The following is a 19,004-nucleotide window of genomic DNA, read 5'->3' as shown; positions in this document are numbered from 1 at the left end:
TCACAAGGATGAAGGGACTGGAGTATCTCATGAGGAAAGGCTGAGAGAGCTGGAACTGTTCAACCTACAAAGATAAGGTTCAGGGGGATCTTAGCAGTGTCTGTAAATAACTGAAGGGAAAGTGCAAACAAATTGGACCAATGCTCTTCTCAGTGGTATCCAGCAACAGACAGGACAAGAGGCAATAGGAACAAATCCAAATACCATTGGATTGGTAATGTAAATTCCATTTAAACATGAGAAACAACTAATTGTTTTTTCTACCTGAGCTTTTTTTTTTATAAGCCATTAAACTTTTTTTTTTGCTTGTATTCTTTTGAATCAGCAGATCTTTAAACTGCACTGTTTTTTGGTTTATGCATGTTTTGTCATGCCATGCAGAAGTCTAAGAAGTCTTTATAAAGGCAAGAAGAATTTGCACTTTGAAGGCAATGTGAGTAAATTCACAGGAAAAGAAAATTCTTCCTCATGCGACACTAAAGATGATGATTTGCTCTCCTCTCCACTACCTTCAAACCATGAAAAGACCACCTGAAACCAACCAGCTCTGCAGAGTTGACTCCATTTACTTTAATAGCATCATTTTACCATTACCATTATATCTCAAATTTTGTAGAGCTCTAAAAGAAAACTAATGTCAAACAATGGACAGGGAGGATCCCAAGATTGAAAAGTGGCTTTGACAATGCATAAACATTTTCCACCTTTCTATGCAGTCTGTACTATATGTTTAAAATTAGAATATTTTTGTCATGATCTCACTCCTAGCTTGAACATCAACAACAAGTTTTCTAATATAACTACACAAAACTATTAGAGAAGGTCATAATTTCAGACTCTAGAGAAAAAAAAAAAAAAAACATTAGATATCAGAGCAAAAATTCTGCAGAGGCAAAACCTTTCTTCAAATGGTACTGCACAACAGCAGGACCATGCCAATGACAAAGAATGCACATGGTAACTGGACGACTAAGATTCCCAGCTGTGTCCTCTGTAAATCTTCCCTGAAATGCCCTTTCCCACTGAAAGGACAAGTAGCAGTAGCAAGATAAGAGCATCGGGAATAGGTGTTATAAAACAAGTACTTGACAAACCACAGTTAATAAAAAAATCCATTATGAAGAAAGCTAAAATATTAAGGTGTGATTAACAGCCAGTAAGGTAACACATAGTAACATGACAACAGCTGTAGCTAAATTATTTCACTTTCACTGGGAGTATTTAATGGCAGCAAAGTAACATTTTTCAATAAAAGTATATTTTTAGCTTTTGTCAAGCACCAAAAAGTCAGGTGTACATTTATGTGGCATATTCCTGCATACCACCACCATTTTCTCAGCATAGTAAGATGAATTTTCATAAATCCTTCTGAAGTTTGCCCAATACCTGGACCAGGAAATTATACATACACACATATATACACAACATACTCTAGGAATCTCCTGTATTGTTTACAGCCTGCTGTGTAGTTTTCCCAGCAGACATCCAGCTGGTTGAAGTCAATCACCAGGATGAGAGCGTGCAACCATGACACTTGTAATTGAAGCAAGAATGCCTCATCCACAGGCTCCCCTTAATCAGGTGGCCTGCAGTAGACTCCAACCACATGTCCTTTACTGGCGTGGTCCTTAACTTTCACCCACAAAGGTGAAAGGCACTGGTGTCTTATTTGCATACTTTTGTTCCCAGCTCAAAATCTTATTTTTTCCTCAAAGCAAAATTGGTATTATCCAGCCCAATGTTTTTTGTTTGTTTGTTTGTTTTGTTTTGTTTCTTTCACTGTCCTTCCAATCCATTAACGGTCTTCTTTGCTGCAGCCCTATAATTTAGTAACTGAATATACCTTTTTTTCTTTGTTTGTTTGTTTTTTTTTAACTTGGAAAACCAAGATGTTGGTATTGAGAAGCTGTGGATGCGCCATCCCTGGAATTGTTTAAGGTGAGGTTGAATGGTGTCCTGGGCAATCTGATCTACTGGGTTGCATCCCTGCCAATGGCCTGAAGATCACCTAGTTGGAACTAGGTCATCTTTACGGTCCCTTCCAAACCAAGTCATTCTGTCATTCTATGATAAGTGTGCAGGCTGTTATTGTCTCTCTGCTTAGTTTTATGAATTTGCAAAGTCAGTACATCATAGCCAAAAATACAAGCAAGACAACTGACAGAAGAGTGATTAAGATACATGTTGTGCAACAATGCGTTTGACAGTTGTTGAAGTTAAAATACAACGTGTGGGAGAATAAAAGGTAAAATAAAATCAGAAAGTGGGCTGAAACAGCTTGCTATTTAAGAAACAATGACATGCCTAGAACATGAGTGTGTTGCAAGAGATACAGTAAAAGACAGTCATTCTTACAAGAGAAAGAACAGTGCTTGGTTGGTATTCTTGCAGAGATAATCACAAACTTCTGAAGTTAATGGAGAGAATGGTTAGAGAGATGATGGTTTCAATACTTAACTAAAAAAGGCCAGAGGTCACTAAAACAATAGTGACAACAACAGAAAGTGTCTGTTGGCATGTTGAAGAAAAGGTTACAGCACCAAGCTGAAACTGTAAATGAGCAGGCAACAAGAACACAGTATGAACAGAGGGACACTTTAGGAGGCATCTCCAAAAGATATTCCAAACCCTCCTGATAGCATTTACAGACCATTTACTTCTGTCTTATAGTGGTAAGTTCCCTGACAAACAGGGAGTGATAAAAAAAGTACTGCACTAAATCTGTAAATTAAACAAGGACATTACATGACACAGGACAACATTTCAGGAAAGTAAGTGCAGAGATTATGAAAGAATAAATAAAAGAATTTATATAGATACAGTATGTTCAGATAGATACATAACAAGATCACTTGTAAAATGAAGGCAGAAGAATTAGTTAAGAAAAATTGAAAGTAAAAAAATGGAAGGGCCTTATGACATGTCGCAACAAAAGGGATACAAACTAAAGGGATATTGCAACAAGGAAATATATGAGCAAAGAACTACACAAAGCTCTAAAGAAAACTTAAAATATTAAAAAAAAATCAATAACAATCCTGTATTTAAGAGTAGGAACGAGCCATCAGATGATCTACTGTATTGGCAAACCAGCCTTCAAGAGCTGTGAGACTCAAGCATGTCCACTACTATAGGAGAGTTGTTCATCATATTTTGCTAAACGTATCTTCAGGCATGACTGATATTAGCAAGATGGCATGCAGAAAATATTATTAGTGTGGATGGCATATAAAGCAGTACCATCAATCAGATAGATTATGATTGCAACATCTGAAGAATACTTCTTTCATTCATTAGAAGTAATTATGTTTCTTAAATACATCTTCTCATCTTTTCTCAAGAAGGTATGTGCTACATCATATCTCAGTCTGTTTATACAATACAGTATCTATAAGGTTAATCCTGTACTTTCACAGAGCTAAAAATAATCAACTTGAACTGGAGTTACAACTTGTGTTCAGGCACAAGAAAAATCTTAAAAATTAACTGAACTCAAGTGCTGAATTATCAGTAAATCTTGTCTAATTATTGGTTTGCTTGTGCAGTTGTACAAAACAGCTGAAAGATATCCCTTTGTCAACCCAAATGGATATTAAAGGTTCCACTTTTTTCCCCTGCAGTTGTCCTTTTTTCTTTAAGGAAACAATATTGTTATGATAGCATTAAGGCAGCCAAAAATAAACCTATGACACACACTTACAAGATTCTTAATTCTAGACATCTAACAACATTGAACAGATATTAGCAGACACCAGATAATTATTTTTTAAAGGTCTCTGGTAAATTGTTACTGTAAAATGGTACTGGTTTTCTTTCAGAATAACTCTTACTCAGGGTTCGATCATCATCTTGGCTGCGCTGTGACATGCCTCTGGACCAAACATCTTTTCCTAGTCCATGCACCTCAGGCTATATGATTTTAAATCATGAGAGATGAGGGAAGTTTTAGAACTCAGAGGTCATGGGTTTGTAATGACATTTACACTACTCTGCATTCAAATGAAGGACTAAATTCCAGAGGGCCATTTGTGAGCCAGATCAAAGAGTACCTCGTGGAATATCACGAGCCTGTGTCTCACAGGTTGTGTCTCACAGGTGGAGACTGTTTTACCTTACTCATTTACTTTTTTCAATAAGAGAAATTGATAGTCAGCTGCTACCCAGATGCAAAGTTTTTCAGACAAATGTGATAATACTGAAATTTTTTACTGCAGACCATGACTGAAGTTCTGTTGTCTTTGTTCGTTAATTGAGTGTTGGGCAATGTTGGAAGAAATATCAAAACTTCACCTCTTGGCAAGTGATCAGCTCAAAGATACTTTCATTATAGTCTTTCAGATTCTAAACTCATTTTGGTATCAGTGGCAGCATGCTGCATAAGCTGTAGTTGTAAGTAGAGGCAATATAACACAGATGTCGGCAGTTTCAGAGTTAATCAAGCTTGCTTTTTACTGAGTAGTGTTATTTATACTGTTATTTAGCAAAAATTTTTAAGAAAACATGTACATAATTTTCCTGCTTAGGGAAATGATTTCATTTAATATTATTTTGTTAGGTTTGGGGTAAGGCTTTATTATATTCATAGAGTTAAAGTATTGTTGTCCTCTGTCTCTCTGCAGAGACCCTAGAAACCTTCTGTGAATACATTCAGGAGTCAAGAATGTATTTTTGGAGACCACTGAAGAAAGCCTGTCACTTTCAATTGAGTAGCAAATAGAAAAAGCCATACCCAAAGTACCTTATTAACTTATTTTCATTCATACACTATTTTCTACTAAAATTCCATTCTTCTGTCATAGCTGTTTGAGGCAGCCTGTGCTTCCCTGCTTATCTGTTACATTACAGAATGAAGGTTTGCTCAACAGGAATGGGGTAACAAAGGATAAATCCTTTATCTTGTGTGAAAAGAAAGGGTAATCCTGAAGAAAATGAAATGAAGTGGGACTCTGAAGATGCACAAGCAGTTCCCAACCCAATCATAGATTTCCTCTACAATTTTGTAGAAGTAATTTAATCTCAATGCCCCCATTCTTAATCTCTAAAATTACAGTTCCTTTTTCTGTTTTGTCAAAAACATGCATGACAAATGCTTGTATAGATGCAGAGATAAGCACCACAATTGCTGGTATTTAACTACAACCGTACGAAAAAATACATTTATACGTACTGGCTATACAACAACATCATGGCCCAAGAGGATGACCCCTGCTCCTTTTGTCATATTTCAGCCAAACTGAGGACTACTTTATCGCTTCTGCAAACTTATGATCTAAAAACATTTAATATAATTTAGCAGCAAATAATACTTAACATATTTTGTACTTGAGTGTGTAAGTTTTTGTTGTTTTTTTTTTTTTTACTGTTGTACAAACCAATTAAAATATGTAATTGTTTGTTGACAATGTAGAAGAATTTGTATATCATCTAAGAAAGAACACATTATCCAATAGCAGGAGAATTAAACCATCTTAGATAAGAGGAAAAACTGAAATTAGAATCTGGAGAAAGACTTGGAAAGTATCTGAAGACTGTATATTAAGTTTTGATGACACAGCATTTATTGGGTACTAATACATGTAAATCCAACCACTTCAGATTACAGATACAAGAAGGTATATTGCTACTGCATTGAGAAGCCAATCTCCCATGAGAAGAGACTGGAGGGGAAATAAAAGGAGCATGGAACTAGAACAGCACAGAAAAACTCAAGCCAAGATGCAATACATCTAGTGGTGTCTTGAAGTAAGATCCATTTTTGAGACTGAAGACAATAAAATCTTCATAAAATAAACAAACACCTGAAGATTCTGAATGTCCACAGAAAGAGCCAGTGTGCCGGGTTAAGACTCAAGAAACAAATATCATGACTGGGAGAAAAATTAACACAATAAATTGAACAGAGATCACTGTGGGAAAGACACAATAACTATTATCTGTGCTCCCCCCACCTCAGGTGTTTAAAGCAACAACTGAGGAACGCTCCAGTCTGATGACAAGCTTTGTCCTAATAAATTCACAGTTCAAGGTTCACACTGACATGAACTAACAGATTAATTCATCCTGAGGATTTTCATCTGTAGAAGGAAGGAAAAGTGAAAAAAACACCACAGTCTAACTTGAAATACTGACCATATCATACATTAAATGTAAGTGAAAAAGTCTGTGCTTCTGAACCTGGGAGTAAGCCTCAGCTCTGGTGTAGACTTGGCTGTATCCAACTCAGTGCTGTGACAAGACTACAACACACAGCATTATTTTTCTCTCCATACCAAATCCTTGTTTCCTTGAGGAAGAAGCCAAGGCATGTGAGAGGGAAAAAAACAGCTATATATTCCAACAAGTAGACTGGCCTAGGCAATCAGGGGACTGCAGTTACACATGTGCCCCAAATAAGATATAAGCTGCACTTACCTACAAGTGTCAATGGTAATAACAGGAAGACAAACATTTTAAATTTAGTTCACACATTTCATATCTCTAGCAGCTAACCAACTCAGAAAATAAAAAATCTTACTGCATTTTATCTTTTCCTAATTTTTACTCCACTGATGTTTTAGACCAGAGAAGGAACCTGACTTATCCTTTACTGAATGCTGCTTTAAGTGTTTAAGCTAGCCAGAAAAAAAAAAAAAAAAAAATATGCTGTACCATAGCCTTCCAATATTTTATTAAATGTAAGTATTTTTAAGTATTTTTAATATATTAAGATAGGAAAATTAGCATTTATTGAAGCTTAATGCCCAGTTAGGGTCATTGCAACTGTTTTCTTTTATCAGGCTCATCAGTAAAATGTAAAAACTGATATTACCTTAAAGCAATCTAATCTCACAAGTGCCAATCAAGTCCTTTTTCTTTAACCTACTGCTTTATATAATCTTTGTACTATTTACAGTTTGAAGTTTTTGTCATCTCTTTTTTTTGTTTGTTTCAGTTTACTTATAACATGTTACTTTTAAAGACACAGGAAAACCTGCTGCTTACATCACTGTGAAGGTTGTTACTCTCTACTCATGTAGAGACTACAGTAGAAACTTTTTCCAAATTAATCTCGGCATACCTCTTCTTTCTTCTCTTAAGTCCCATACAGATGGATAAAATGCTAACCATCATCTCATCCTTAGCTGAGAAGTTATTTCATAATTGCAACTTGTGTACTTTGAACCACATTTCTGTCAGAAGATGAGTTACATTTAACTTAAGGGACACTTAAGAAGGTTTAGAAATTCAAACACCTGTGTAAATTTATCTCAACTGATATACGATATGCAGGAATCACTACTTTTTTAATAGTAAACCTTGAAGTGCATATCCCCATGAGATAAACAATCTTTTCAAAGCACCATTAACACAGTTACACTGAATTATCCACTCCATACTGGGGTATGCACAAAGGGGTATGGTCTACAGACATGAATAATTAAATCATAGAAGTAAAGATTTTTCCCTAAGATAATGCACTACGGTACCACTATTTTTATTTTTTTGGTAGGAAAATATATACACATGGGAACTAGTTATCTACATGTATGGATGAGTGTATAGTAAGTGAAGTATATCATCTACATAAGCACTATAGCCTTTTAAGGGGAAAAAAATTCCCAATTTTCATTCTCACCTCTTTGATGTGCCCTGCTCTGTCTTTCCAAGTTTCTCCCTACCTACTGATCCTCCTCTCTACTAAAGATACATTATCCACTCACCTGACTTTCTTCTCACCATAATTTCTTCTGTTTCTGACATTCTTCTCCAGTAAAGCTGCCAGCTTTACTTCCAACTCAAGTCTCCATGGAAAAAATTAAAATTAAAAAACTCAACTGAGTTTGTGGGGATAGTAGAGGAGTATAAAACAGAATGAAAGTGGCTGAGGAGTGGAAAGTTCTCTAATTATATTAACTGCTTGGAGCACAGCTGGGGGAGATGTCAGCTGCCAGGGGAAGGCAATGCAAACGAAAAAGCTGGAGGAGCTGTACTAAAATAACAGAATCTGGACAGTTCTTCTCAGCTGTAATGAGGCTACTGAGATAAGCAAATAAAAGGGCTTACAAGCTTGAAGTTCATAACACTGATGAAAGATCTAATGCAATGTTTGAATGGTTATTACCTGAAGAAAGAAGCAGACAAGCTTTATAAGTAGAATTGTAAGGTGTTCAGTGTAACAGTATTACTTTTTAAAATAGAAAGAGTAAACAGATTAACTGATAATATTATAATATGTACATGTATATGTATAATATATATTATAATAATATGATAATATTAACTGATAATATTTCAAGAGAACTCTAAAGGTTAAAAGGAAAAACCTCAGTTGCTGTTTAATATAAAATTGGGAGCATCCCTGCAAAATATTGTGTTGAATTCCTGCATAATGTAATTATATATATGGCACAGACACCTATAGCATCCCTAAACACGTGAAATACAGCAGTATTGAAATGATAATTATTCACAGAAGCTTTTCAAAAAGACATGAACCTCATCTTAATTTCTTAAATAAATGGATAAGTGTTTTTCAAATGCTTATCAGCAGCTTTGATATATCCATTTTAGATGAATAAAACTTAATTGAAAGCTTTCAGAAGTCCTCACTGAAGTTCAAAGGTTGGAGATTCCTGTCACAAGTTTCTTCAAGCTAAAGCAGCTGAACATTTTATACCTATTAAATAAGGTGTGTTTTTTTTTTTTTTCATTTTTCTTTTTCTGTATTGCTACTCTCCTTTATTACTGTAACAATTTGCCCTTGTTTTTCTCTCATTTTTCCACCATTCTTTTATTTTCTGTTCCTTTCCTCTCAGTTCCTCCCTCTTTTTAATTATTCATAAACCTTTAAAGGCCACGAGAAGGGACAGAGACATATTATCAAGCAGCAGAAAGCTGCAGCCAAAAATTGGCATTAGTCCCGAATTAATTTCCAACTCAGGACTTCTTAGTGTTTATACAGTTGCAGAATCAAATCAAGCTCATGCTTCATGTTTAAATCAAGCTGGTCCATTTCCACTTTCTAATGTGATATCTCCTTCCACCCCCACCACAAGAAGCACTCAGACAGCTGACAGTACAAATGGTTCCTCATTATAAAAGCATTACAATCAAAACCTTTGAAGCAATGGAAATGCTTAGTCTCGTAATTCCCTTGCACCCAACATATTTCAGATTATTCATAGACTTTGGGGCAGTACTTTAACACTGGAACTGATGGTTTGTGCATAACCTGGTAACCTCAAAGTTTAGTTCTTATGGAAAAAGAAAGGTAACAAAAATGTAACATGAGCACCTGTTTTGTGACACTCCCGGCTTACTTAGGGATCCCTTTCTTTTTCCACTAATCACTAAAAGTTTCTTACAGCATTTTGCAACCTGTTCTGTTTGTGTCTATACTATTTGTAGCAAATAAAGCCACACATTACTGCTTTACAGCAGTAATACAGCATTTGGGGGGACCCCTGACAAATAAAATAGAGTGAATTACAGGACATTCCACAATAGCATATTTATAGAGACAGGACAATCTTGTTAAACACAAGCGTGAAGGATCAGAGAGGAGACCAAGCAATACCAGAACTGAGCACAGCAACCTTTCAATGGCGGCTTTGAGCATAAGAGTAAATATGTAACATGGAGATACAATTCATATATTTATCCTGATCTGCATGTATGAGTGGGAAGTTCTTTCAAATAAGGCTGAAGCTTATGAAACTGAAGTATGAAGCTTACACACAAATATTAGTGAACTAATTGCAAATGTATTGACAGTTCTTCAGTCCCATGCATATACTAGGATAATAAGCATTATTTATCCAAAATTAACTATTTTTCTGAGGAACGATGATCTGAAGACATTGGACAAAAGGCCCTTGCAATTCTCCTTCATGTTATCAGTCCTAAATTTAGCCTCTGAGTGCCAACATAGTCATTTCAGTAATTCAGTAAGTCATTTAAGAGTTTGGTGCTGCTTATTTCAGTAGAGGTCGCAAAAAAAAATATATATATAATCAGTTTTAACTGCAAATTGGTAAGTTAGGGATGGCAACTTCCTAGCTACAGCAAATTAGCACAGTCCTGTGTATTTTGGAAAAATGAAGTCTGACTCTTTCCCAGCTACAGAGTTCACTCCCTGACCACTGAGAATATGTGGCACAATGCCCAGACAGCATCAAGTGCTTACTGTAATCTTAAAGAGAAAATGCCGGAAATGAATTTGCTCAGAAACAATCAGAAATATCAGAAACATAAGCATTCTGATATTCAGAAACATGGAGCATAAAAATCTTCATTTTAAGAAGTAAGAAGGTAACTAAGTTCTTCTACATCAAAAAGCCATTTCTGAAACATACACAGGGTCCCTGATTTCATAGCAAGTTCTTTAACTTCAAGCACTTGAAAAATCTTTGGAAAGCTTGTATTTGAAATCCTGAAGGCATTAAATTAGGAGTTATTGTCAAAGTGGGACTTGGTTTGCTTACTCCAGTGTTTGGATTTCCTAGGGGAGCCATTTTTTCTTCTCATTCCCAGTGCTGCTCTTTGGAAGTTGACTGGTTATGAACCACCAGCTCTGATCCTTACATTGTTGTTGTTTTTGTTTTTTTGCTGACAACACTGCTGCCTTCACCAGCTAGCAAATCCAAACTGTTTCTGCAATAGAACTAGCAGAATTTTTCTCCTTACAGATTCAAAGCAGAGATTGTAGATTAGCAGGAACATACATTATAAATCAATCTTTTGCTGGCTAGAATAAAATATTTTCTCCAATAGCCATATCAATTTCCAGAATTCAAATTATTGTATAAATCAAAAGCTTTTAAGCTTTACATCTCTAGGTGTAACCTTTACTCTAGCCTCAGTTTCTTGTTCTATTGATGCACACTTTAGCAGGTGCATAGAAATTCAAAGGCAGCAGTGACCTGCCCTCTGTCTTTTACGTTTTGGATCATGCTAATGCAAGAAAAACAAACTGAAAGGCCCACTGCAAGCAGAGCTCTTGAGTTTTTTTAAGATGGCTTTTGTTATATCATGCTGAACCACATATGACCCTCAAAACTTTTTATCATCTTACTTAAAAGTAGATGATCTACCTTCAGCATTACTAGAATAACATTGCTATGAGTTTTTCTTGATAATTTTTTTAGTACTCAAAATAAAAAACGTAATTTTAATAGCAAAAGTTGGAAATCAAGAACAGACATATTTTTCTAGGTGATTTTTTTTTCTGTCTTAATTTACCAAAAGTCTTAGATAATTTATCCTCATAGCTTTTATTAGTTCCACTATGGACGGCCTTTCTAGGATAAGGAAGTAGCTGTACTCAGTTCCAGCAGGTTTCTAATTAAAATATGACAGAATTTACGGAAGACTATAATAACCAGGATTATTTTTGTCTGATGATTTAAAAAGAATAATTTTACAAGAGAAGTAATAACAATACGTATTTCTTAGGCAGTTATTTTCATTTAGAGATCTCAAAGATCAGATTGAAATTCAGTATTAACTTTCAGCTTCCGGATGAAAGGGTGTTCATTGAAGGTACACAGTACAAGGAAAAAACATCAAATCTCCATCTATCATGCACCTCAGAGCTCTATCCCCATGTCAAGGTTCTTTAGTTGTCCGCTCCTCCACAGTTCTTATTTGATTACATGCCAAAGACTGTACTGTAGCTCCATTAAAGTTTATTCCATTTTATAAACTGTCCACATCCTCACCTATTCTGTTATGGAGCTCTAAATCACAACACCCGTCCAAGGGCTGAAAAATGTCATGTGAACAAAAGATGAACATATACCTTCATACTGCTTTGGCAGGATCAGTCCACAAAACAGCTTCTATTACACATGCTTTAAAAATATGTTTTTCTTGGGGATTAATAATTGCTTACTTTTTCTCAAGAGTATTTAAGAGAAATATATATACTAAGATCAGCTGTGAGGACATTGAATTTTTCTTCAAATTCAGTAGCTTGTTGAAAAGAAATTTGAACTGAAACAGTTAAAAATTGCCTTTAAAAAAAAAAAAAAAAAAAAAGGCACACTCACCCTGTACTGAAATGCAGGATTACTGCAGTGACCCTGCAGGTCAAGGAAACATTGCTTCATCAGGGTAGTGCCTTCAGCCTAAGGTACAGCTGCCAGGCACAGGAAAGCATGATGTGCTCCTACTTTACCAAGCATTGTACAGGAACTACCCAACAACAGCAATATTTATACGTTCTGAAATAAGATCCAATATATTGAGCCTGAAACTTGTCTCTCAGCAGATATCATGAAAGAGCTTTTTTTACTCTTCCTGCATTGCTTAGTGGGCTAGGTAGACATATTTTTTACGTACATGTTTTAGCCTTTCTCAGGAGTCTTATGCACTGGTCACTATTGAACCTATCAGATTCTGTAGGCAACTAGCCTGTTATAGCAAATCTGGTCATCAGTATATGTTGTCTGCATATCGCTAAAACAAGAAAAGCACACATCCAGTGCACAAGAACAGGATGTACCCGATGGTCCATACTGGCCCTTTCCCAGGAGGTGCTGGGACATGAAGCTCTATTTTGGCATGTGGAGCCCAACCATGCCACCTCCTGGTTACAAATGGCTATTATTCCACACATTATGCAGGTATTAAATGCTTGGGAAGTTAACAGTTCATTTTCTATTCAGCTATGTAATTAGCTATTCCTCCTTGTCTTGGTACCAGCTGCTTATATCAATTTCTGAGTTTCTTCAGCTTAAAAATATCTATTTTGATGCACAAAGGAAGGGAAATGGACAATTGTGGTAAGTGTTCCCCAAATTAATACACCAAGGAGAGCTAGAGAATGAAATAAATTTTCTAAAGGAATTCCCATAACAAATAAAACCTCTCTTCTCCTTCCAAGTAAAACATTCATGCTGCCAAAAACCAGTGCATTCTGGAGTGTTGCTGAGGCTATGGTTATCCAGATAAGCCTCAGTCTCAGAAAATGCCTTTGACCTTCTCTTAAACAGTTGGTACTAAATTCTACTTCCCACACTGAATCACACCTTAAGCGGCTCCACTGATTCAAATAGCACCGTTTAAAGAGTGAAGCACTACTTTTCACATAAGGGTATCAGAATCTAGCTTTCATTTATTGCACTGATATAGTTCCTTCTTTGTAATGAAATTTACTGTGTTTCAAAGGATGTGCTTTCTAAGATCACAGATCAAATGGTCCTAAACACTGCTTCAGACCTCTGCAAGGTAGAGGTGTTTTTTTTGTTTGTTTGTTTGTTTTGGTCACATGTTCCCCTCATCCCCACCCCCAAGAAGCCCAGTTTTTGTGACTAACAACGTAGGGTCAACATAAACTCACAAAGGTTGCTTTAATTTACTCAGTCTAATATTTTATGCTATGTTGTTTTTGCTAAAACCAGTTATCCCCTGGGACTTATCTACGTTGCATTCTGCAAGGCCAGACCATTTCCTTAAGATTATGAACACGCACCATGCTGTCATACCACAGTAAAACAACAATTTACCTTTTAAAAAAACATTTAAAGACGGAAACATACATTCATTTCAAAAGTCAGCACTAGTGATAGAATATCCTTTTTCATTATTCCATATATATTAAGTGCATCAATTAATACATCATATTTGTGTAAGAACTGCCAGCTAGCCCACAAATGGCAACAGAAAGATTCCTATTAACTTCAATAAGTTTTGAATTGACTCTGATACCTAGCACATAGCTGCTTTACCAAAATAAGTACCTTGTATTCATCTAGAGTTTGCACTGTTATCCCCTTTTACTGAATAAGATCCAAATAATAGCTCTGGAAATCTATTTTTTTTAATGAAACTGATTTCTGAAATACAGGCTCTAAACATCAGCACGTTTCCTGAGTCAACTTTCCAGTCATTCACATTGCATTTTGTGGGACAGCAAAGTAAACAATGATTAATATAAAGCATTCTGTGAACACAGATTTCTTCTCATCAGATATAAGCATCAGGAAAAAAAGCAACACAATAAGCAGAAAACTGATGGCTCACAAATTAATATTAATCTATGTATTTACATTAACATTTGATATTAATCTTATTTTACTTCAAAGACTTGAAGAGACAGTAAGCTAATAAAATTTGTAAGTATCTTTTCACAAGTAGTTTGTTACAGAAAACTAAAAAAGTATCAGAGGCCTGACTTTCGCAGGTCACAGGTTTGACCAAGAGCATTTCACATCTTAGGCTAAGAATACAACCTTAATTTTCTACATCACCAAGATAAATAACTCTCATGTGACCTTAAAACTTCCCAAAGGTTTTTAATAGAAACATACGGTTATGAATGAAATCTGCATTCACATATGAAAAGCAAATTAATCTCCAAAAGTCCCCAAAATAAAAGAAGTTCAATGTATATAAAAATATCAGTTGAAATCCTGAACATAAGGCATTACATCAGCAGTTTTCAGGCTAGCTAGAACAATTGTTGCAGCCTTGTTGTATGAAAGACATTACTAATGCTCACTGGGTGTAAATGTTAAGTAATTATACATCTTTTAAATAATCATGCCCTGTCCTACAAGGAGCTTTATGAAGCTGAGCTATATGAATCTAACTGACGTGACTGGAGGTTTAACAAACTCATGCTACGCCACATGGAATAATCTAGGGACTTAACTCAAGTTTAGAGCTAAAGGCCTGGCTCTCATTGCCTTCAGAATGCCAACTGACAATTTGAGGTCAATTGTACTGTCATTACATAGAGAGAAATTAGCTACCTCATTACCCGAGTAATGCTGATATTTCCAGGGGGAGAGATGATCTTTCTTTAGTTAGCTCTTTCCAATAGGTCTTTCTCCTATGTGTTTGTAGAAGAAAACAAAGATATGGCTTTAATAATATACAGTACGAGATTTCCAAAGTCACATTTACAAATATAAAGCTGGCTTGTCCCAAGCAACATATAAGCAGTTAACTGACACTTTTCATTAAAAGTGATTTACATATATGCAAAAACAGCATATGTCAGTCACTTGTTAGGGACTGCAATGGGATGTAGCACCAGAACAGCCCTGAAATATGGCTGGATCTTGAGATTGTGCTGTGACAAACACAACTCATGCACAAAAGGTACTGCTCAAAGATGCTATCCTCACTTTGACATTTTTCATCTGACCAAGTATTTATCCTGATCTAGCATGTGTGGACAGATTCCATCAGTAGAAGCAGTATGATCTTAAGAAAAAAAAAAAAAAAACAGTTTACAATAAAATCGTTTAAAACTATCCACAAAACAGTGTGATTCTTTCACCTATCTCTTCCGGGCACAAACATGAAACAATCTGCTACACAGAATATTACAACTAAAATAGAAAAACCCTTTCCAAAGAGCAAAGATTTGCCTATCCTTCAGGTTTTGGCAACCAGTTACAATTAGAAGAGGTCTTTTGGTTCTATTGCTGACTGGGTCATAGTATAAGTATAAATGCTCAATGCGTTTTGCAAAAAGTTTTTTTTTGTGTGTGTGTGTGTGTTTTTTTTTTTTTTTTTTTTTTTTTTAAACTAATGCACACAGAGGCAAAAGATCACCATCCATCCACAACACACACATCCTTCTAATAGGAAATATAAATGGCTTTTCCATTTCTAATTATGAAACAATCATAGTATACTAGGAGCTATTCCTACACAAAACAGGTAATGACCCGGGGGGAAGGGGGGGGGGGGGAAATGCGGGGGTGCAGTGAGAAATAACGTCTTCTGGCTCAGGTATTCATTTGGTCATTAAGAGGCTGGGTTCATTTTCAGAATTCACCTGTGATTTTTAGAGAAGTTGTGTTTTACGATTCACACTTTATACATAAGTAGCACTAATACCTCTTTTCTCACCTTTGTTTGTTGTCTGATAAGCATGTGCATTCCCTGCCTCAGGAAGCATCCCTGTTCTGTGGGTTTCACCATACATTGCCAAAGGGAGGCTCTAGCCTAGATAGGGACTAATGTAAATTACTTCTACACATCATCTTTCAGTGGTGAGGGTTAAATATCTACTGATTCAAATAGGCATCTGACACTGGTCAACCTGCAGAACACAGACACACAGACCTAGATATCAAAAACCGTAAGAAATTTGTTTTTAAAATAAACATAATGAAGCAAAGAATTATTGGGGAGAAAAAGTGAGGTTTTATCTTTACAAGTAAATCTAGTGTCATAACTGAAGCCATGTTTCTGTAATGTCTACTTGCCCTTTTGTGTTTTCACACAGCAGCATGAATCCTCTCAACTCCAGGTTCTAGCTGCTGACATGAAAAATCACAGCACTTCAAGCCAGAGTGAAAGCTTGAGGCTCTCAGCTCTGAAGCCAAAACCTTCAAAGCTACTCTTACACATTTTATACAAAATCTACTGGCAATCATGACAGTTTAGTACACCACAAAAGCAACACCTAGTTGCAATTGTGATGTAACTGCTCACATAGTATTTTTTAAAGAATAGAAGCCCAGAAGCATCATTTCATTGCTAACACATCCTAGAAATACAGTATTACAGAGATCCTTGCACCTATTTTCTGGCATCAGAAAAATTCTGCTTTTTCCGTGCATTTTCTTTCTATTTATATCCAGCAGCATCCAGTGCATTCACTCGTTTCCTTAACTAGTTATACTCTTACTTTAGTGAAACTGTTTCAATAGCTATCATATGTTAGACTCTAAAATGAATCTCTAGAAAGCTTGACAGATGGTGTTTTGAAGGATAATGCCAGGTATCTGGTGTGAATCTGACATTAGCATTCCCTACAGCTTCCACAGACAGCTCACCTTCATCTTTTAAAAATCCACATATACCTAGTCCTCGTTATCTTAAGAGGAAAACAGAAGATTAATCTTTTATTCAGTCTCACATTTGCTCAAAATACAATTTCTGCATGAATCTGACTCCTAGAAATACTCATTTTGGTCTTGTTTATTTTAAAAACTTTACTTTGCACACTTTCAATGATGTCCTTCATGCATTTTCTATCTTTTGCATGCATACACTCAGCAGATACCTCCCCCCTCTGGGAAAAGACTAAACTGCAAGGTGCAAAAACTACACCCCGATAGGAAATACAGACTTCTATGTTTCTTGTAGTTTTATTAGAAAAACAACCATAAAAAGTAATATATCTGTCGCTTCAGCAGCAAGATAGTTATTAAAAAGGTGCACAGAACATGTATTTGTTCACCCTGAATTTCTGAGCTATCAAATAGGAGCACTCCAATAAAACCTGGACATTCAGTACATTCATTCACAATCAATAGAACAGGTATTTAAGGAAGACAATTCACAGACTGCTGACACAGGGAAGGACATTTACTGCCAGCATAATAAGTTTTAAATAGTTTGATTGTCCCTAAAACGTAACAGAACTTTGGAAGTCATTCACTTCTCCTGACTGAGGTGATTTGAATTTGTGACTCCCTCAAGGGCCTATCCATAGGTTTCTTGCCTTGATCTCATCTAAACGCTCAATCGCTTGTATTGCTTTATGTATCGTCCTTTGTCACTTCTTTTCCAGATTTAACAGGGATTTTTTAAATGACTACTAGGGACCTCAGAAGAAACAGAGAAGTGTGAGGAGAACTCACTGGGTTACACTTCCATGGAAGTTGAGGCACTATACTACAAGGCCTACATTCAATAACTACACCGAGCAGTTGTCTAAAAACCCATGAAATTGCAAACTTTCTAAATATTCCCTGAACGAGTTCGACTAAAGTGAGGTGGGCAGGATTAACTAGGGTGCAGAGCCAAACGCTACAAGCAGCATATCCCGGATCACAACATGAATCCAAACGAAGATCATCACGTCCTGGGCAAAACTGTGCCGCGAAGCTGATGAGCCACATGCCACCAGCGCCCATCGCAGTGCCCTATGAGAGGCTCAATAGCGCCAGCAGCACCACAGCCTCGTTCCTCGAACCAAGGGAACAAGCAGCGATGAGCTCCCCGAGAAAGAGGAGCCCCAAAACGCAGTCGGGAGCCCCGCAAGCCCTGCCTGCCCAGCCCCACCAGGGGAACCGCCGGTCGCCGCTCCCACCGGGAAGGCTCCACGGGAATCCCCCGGGGATGGGATGGGATTGGGAGGGAACGGGATAGGATGGGATAGGGGGCGTTGGGCCGCGTCGGGCGGCAGCGGAGCCTTACCGTCGGCAAGCAGGCGCATGGCGTGAACAAAGGAGGGATCCAGGCTGTCCTTCTCTGCCATCAGCTCGGGCAGGTACTTCTCCTGCTCCATCTCCTCGGGGCCGCGCCGGCTGGCCAAGCCGGGGGCGGGCTGCGCGGCCGCCGGCTGGCTCCGCGCCTCCGGCCGCTGCCTCCTCCTCCTCCTCTTCTTCCTCCTCCTCCTCGCCCGCCTCGCTCGGCGCCCCGCAGGTGCGTAGCGCGGCGCAGCCCCAGCCGCCCCCTCCCGCGGCGGGGCGCTGCCCTCGCCCCCCCCGGCACCGCCTCCCCCCCTCACTGCGCGGGGGGCGGGGGCCGTGCGCGTGCCGGGCTCCGTGCGCCTCGCACTGCTCGTTCCCACCCAGCCACCCCCCCCACACCTTCCTCTTCGTCCTCCTCCTCCTCCTCCCCACCCGCCAGTGAGCGACCCGCTCCCCCCGGCCGCCTTAACTAGGGAGGCGGGGCGAGGCGGACCCCCCGCCCCGCGGCGCTGCTATTGGTGGGGGACGCCTCGGAGGGGCGGGACCCCGCGGGGCAGATCGGCATCGCTATTGACTGGCGCCGGGGGTGGGAGGAGCGCCGGGGAGGTGGGCGTGGGGCTGGGTGTGCGGGTGTGTGCGCGTGTGTGTTTGTGTGTATGTATGGGTGTGTGTATGTGTGTGTATATGTGTGTGTGTCTGTGTTCGTGTGTGTGTTCGAGTGGCCGTGCGTGGCCGTGGGAGCCTGCGGGACATGTGGGGTATGGGCGTGTGCATGCGTGTGCCACTGAGTGTGCCTGTGTCTTGGCCGCGCCGCTGTGTCCGTGCCCTGCTTCCCGGGGCTGCCCGCGGGGGGCACGAGCA

General features: G+C 38.2%; 1 protein-coding gene across 1 annotated transcript in view; it reads right to left on the bottom strand.

Annotated features, from left to right (window-relative positions):
* KHDRBS2 (KH RNA binding domain containing, signal transduction associated 2) overlaps nt 1-18,238 on the bottom strand; it is a gene marked incomplete at its 5' end in the record, with an annotated part of 348,053 nt that extends 329,815 nt beyond the window's left edge. The window contains one exon of the mRNA XM_082757411.1: nt 18,148-18,238. Within this exon, the coding sequence (XP_082613537.1) occupies nt 18,148-18,238 (91 nt within the window). The remainder of the gene's footprint in view (nt 1-18,147) is intronic.
* Between the last annotated feature and the right edge of the window lie 766 nt (nt 18,239-19,004).

Source organism: Aythya marila, assembly GCF_965140915.1.
Source record: "Aythya marila genome assembly, chromosome: 3".
Taxonomy (NCBI): domain Eukaryota; kingdom Metazoa; phylum Chordata; class Aves; order Anseriformes; family Anatidae; genus Aythya; species Aythya marila.
Note: the sequence above shows the minus strand (reverse complement) of the source record. Positions and strands in the feature narration are given on the sequence as shown.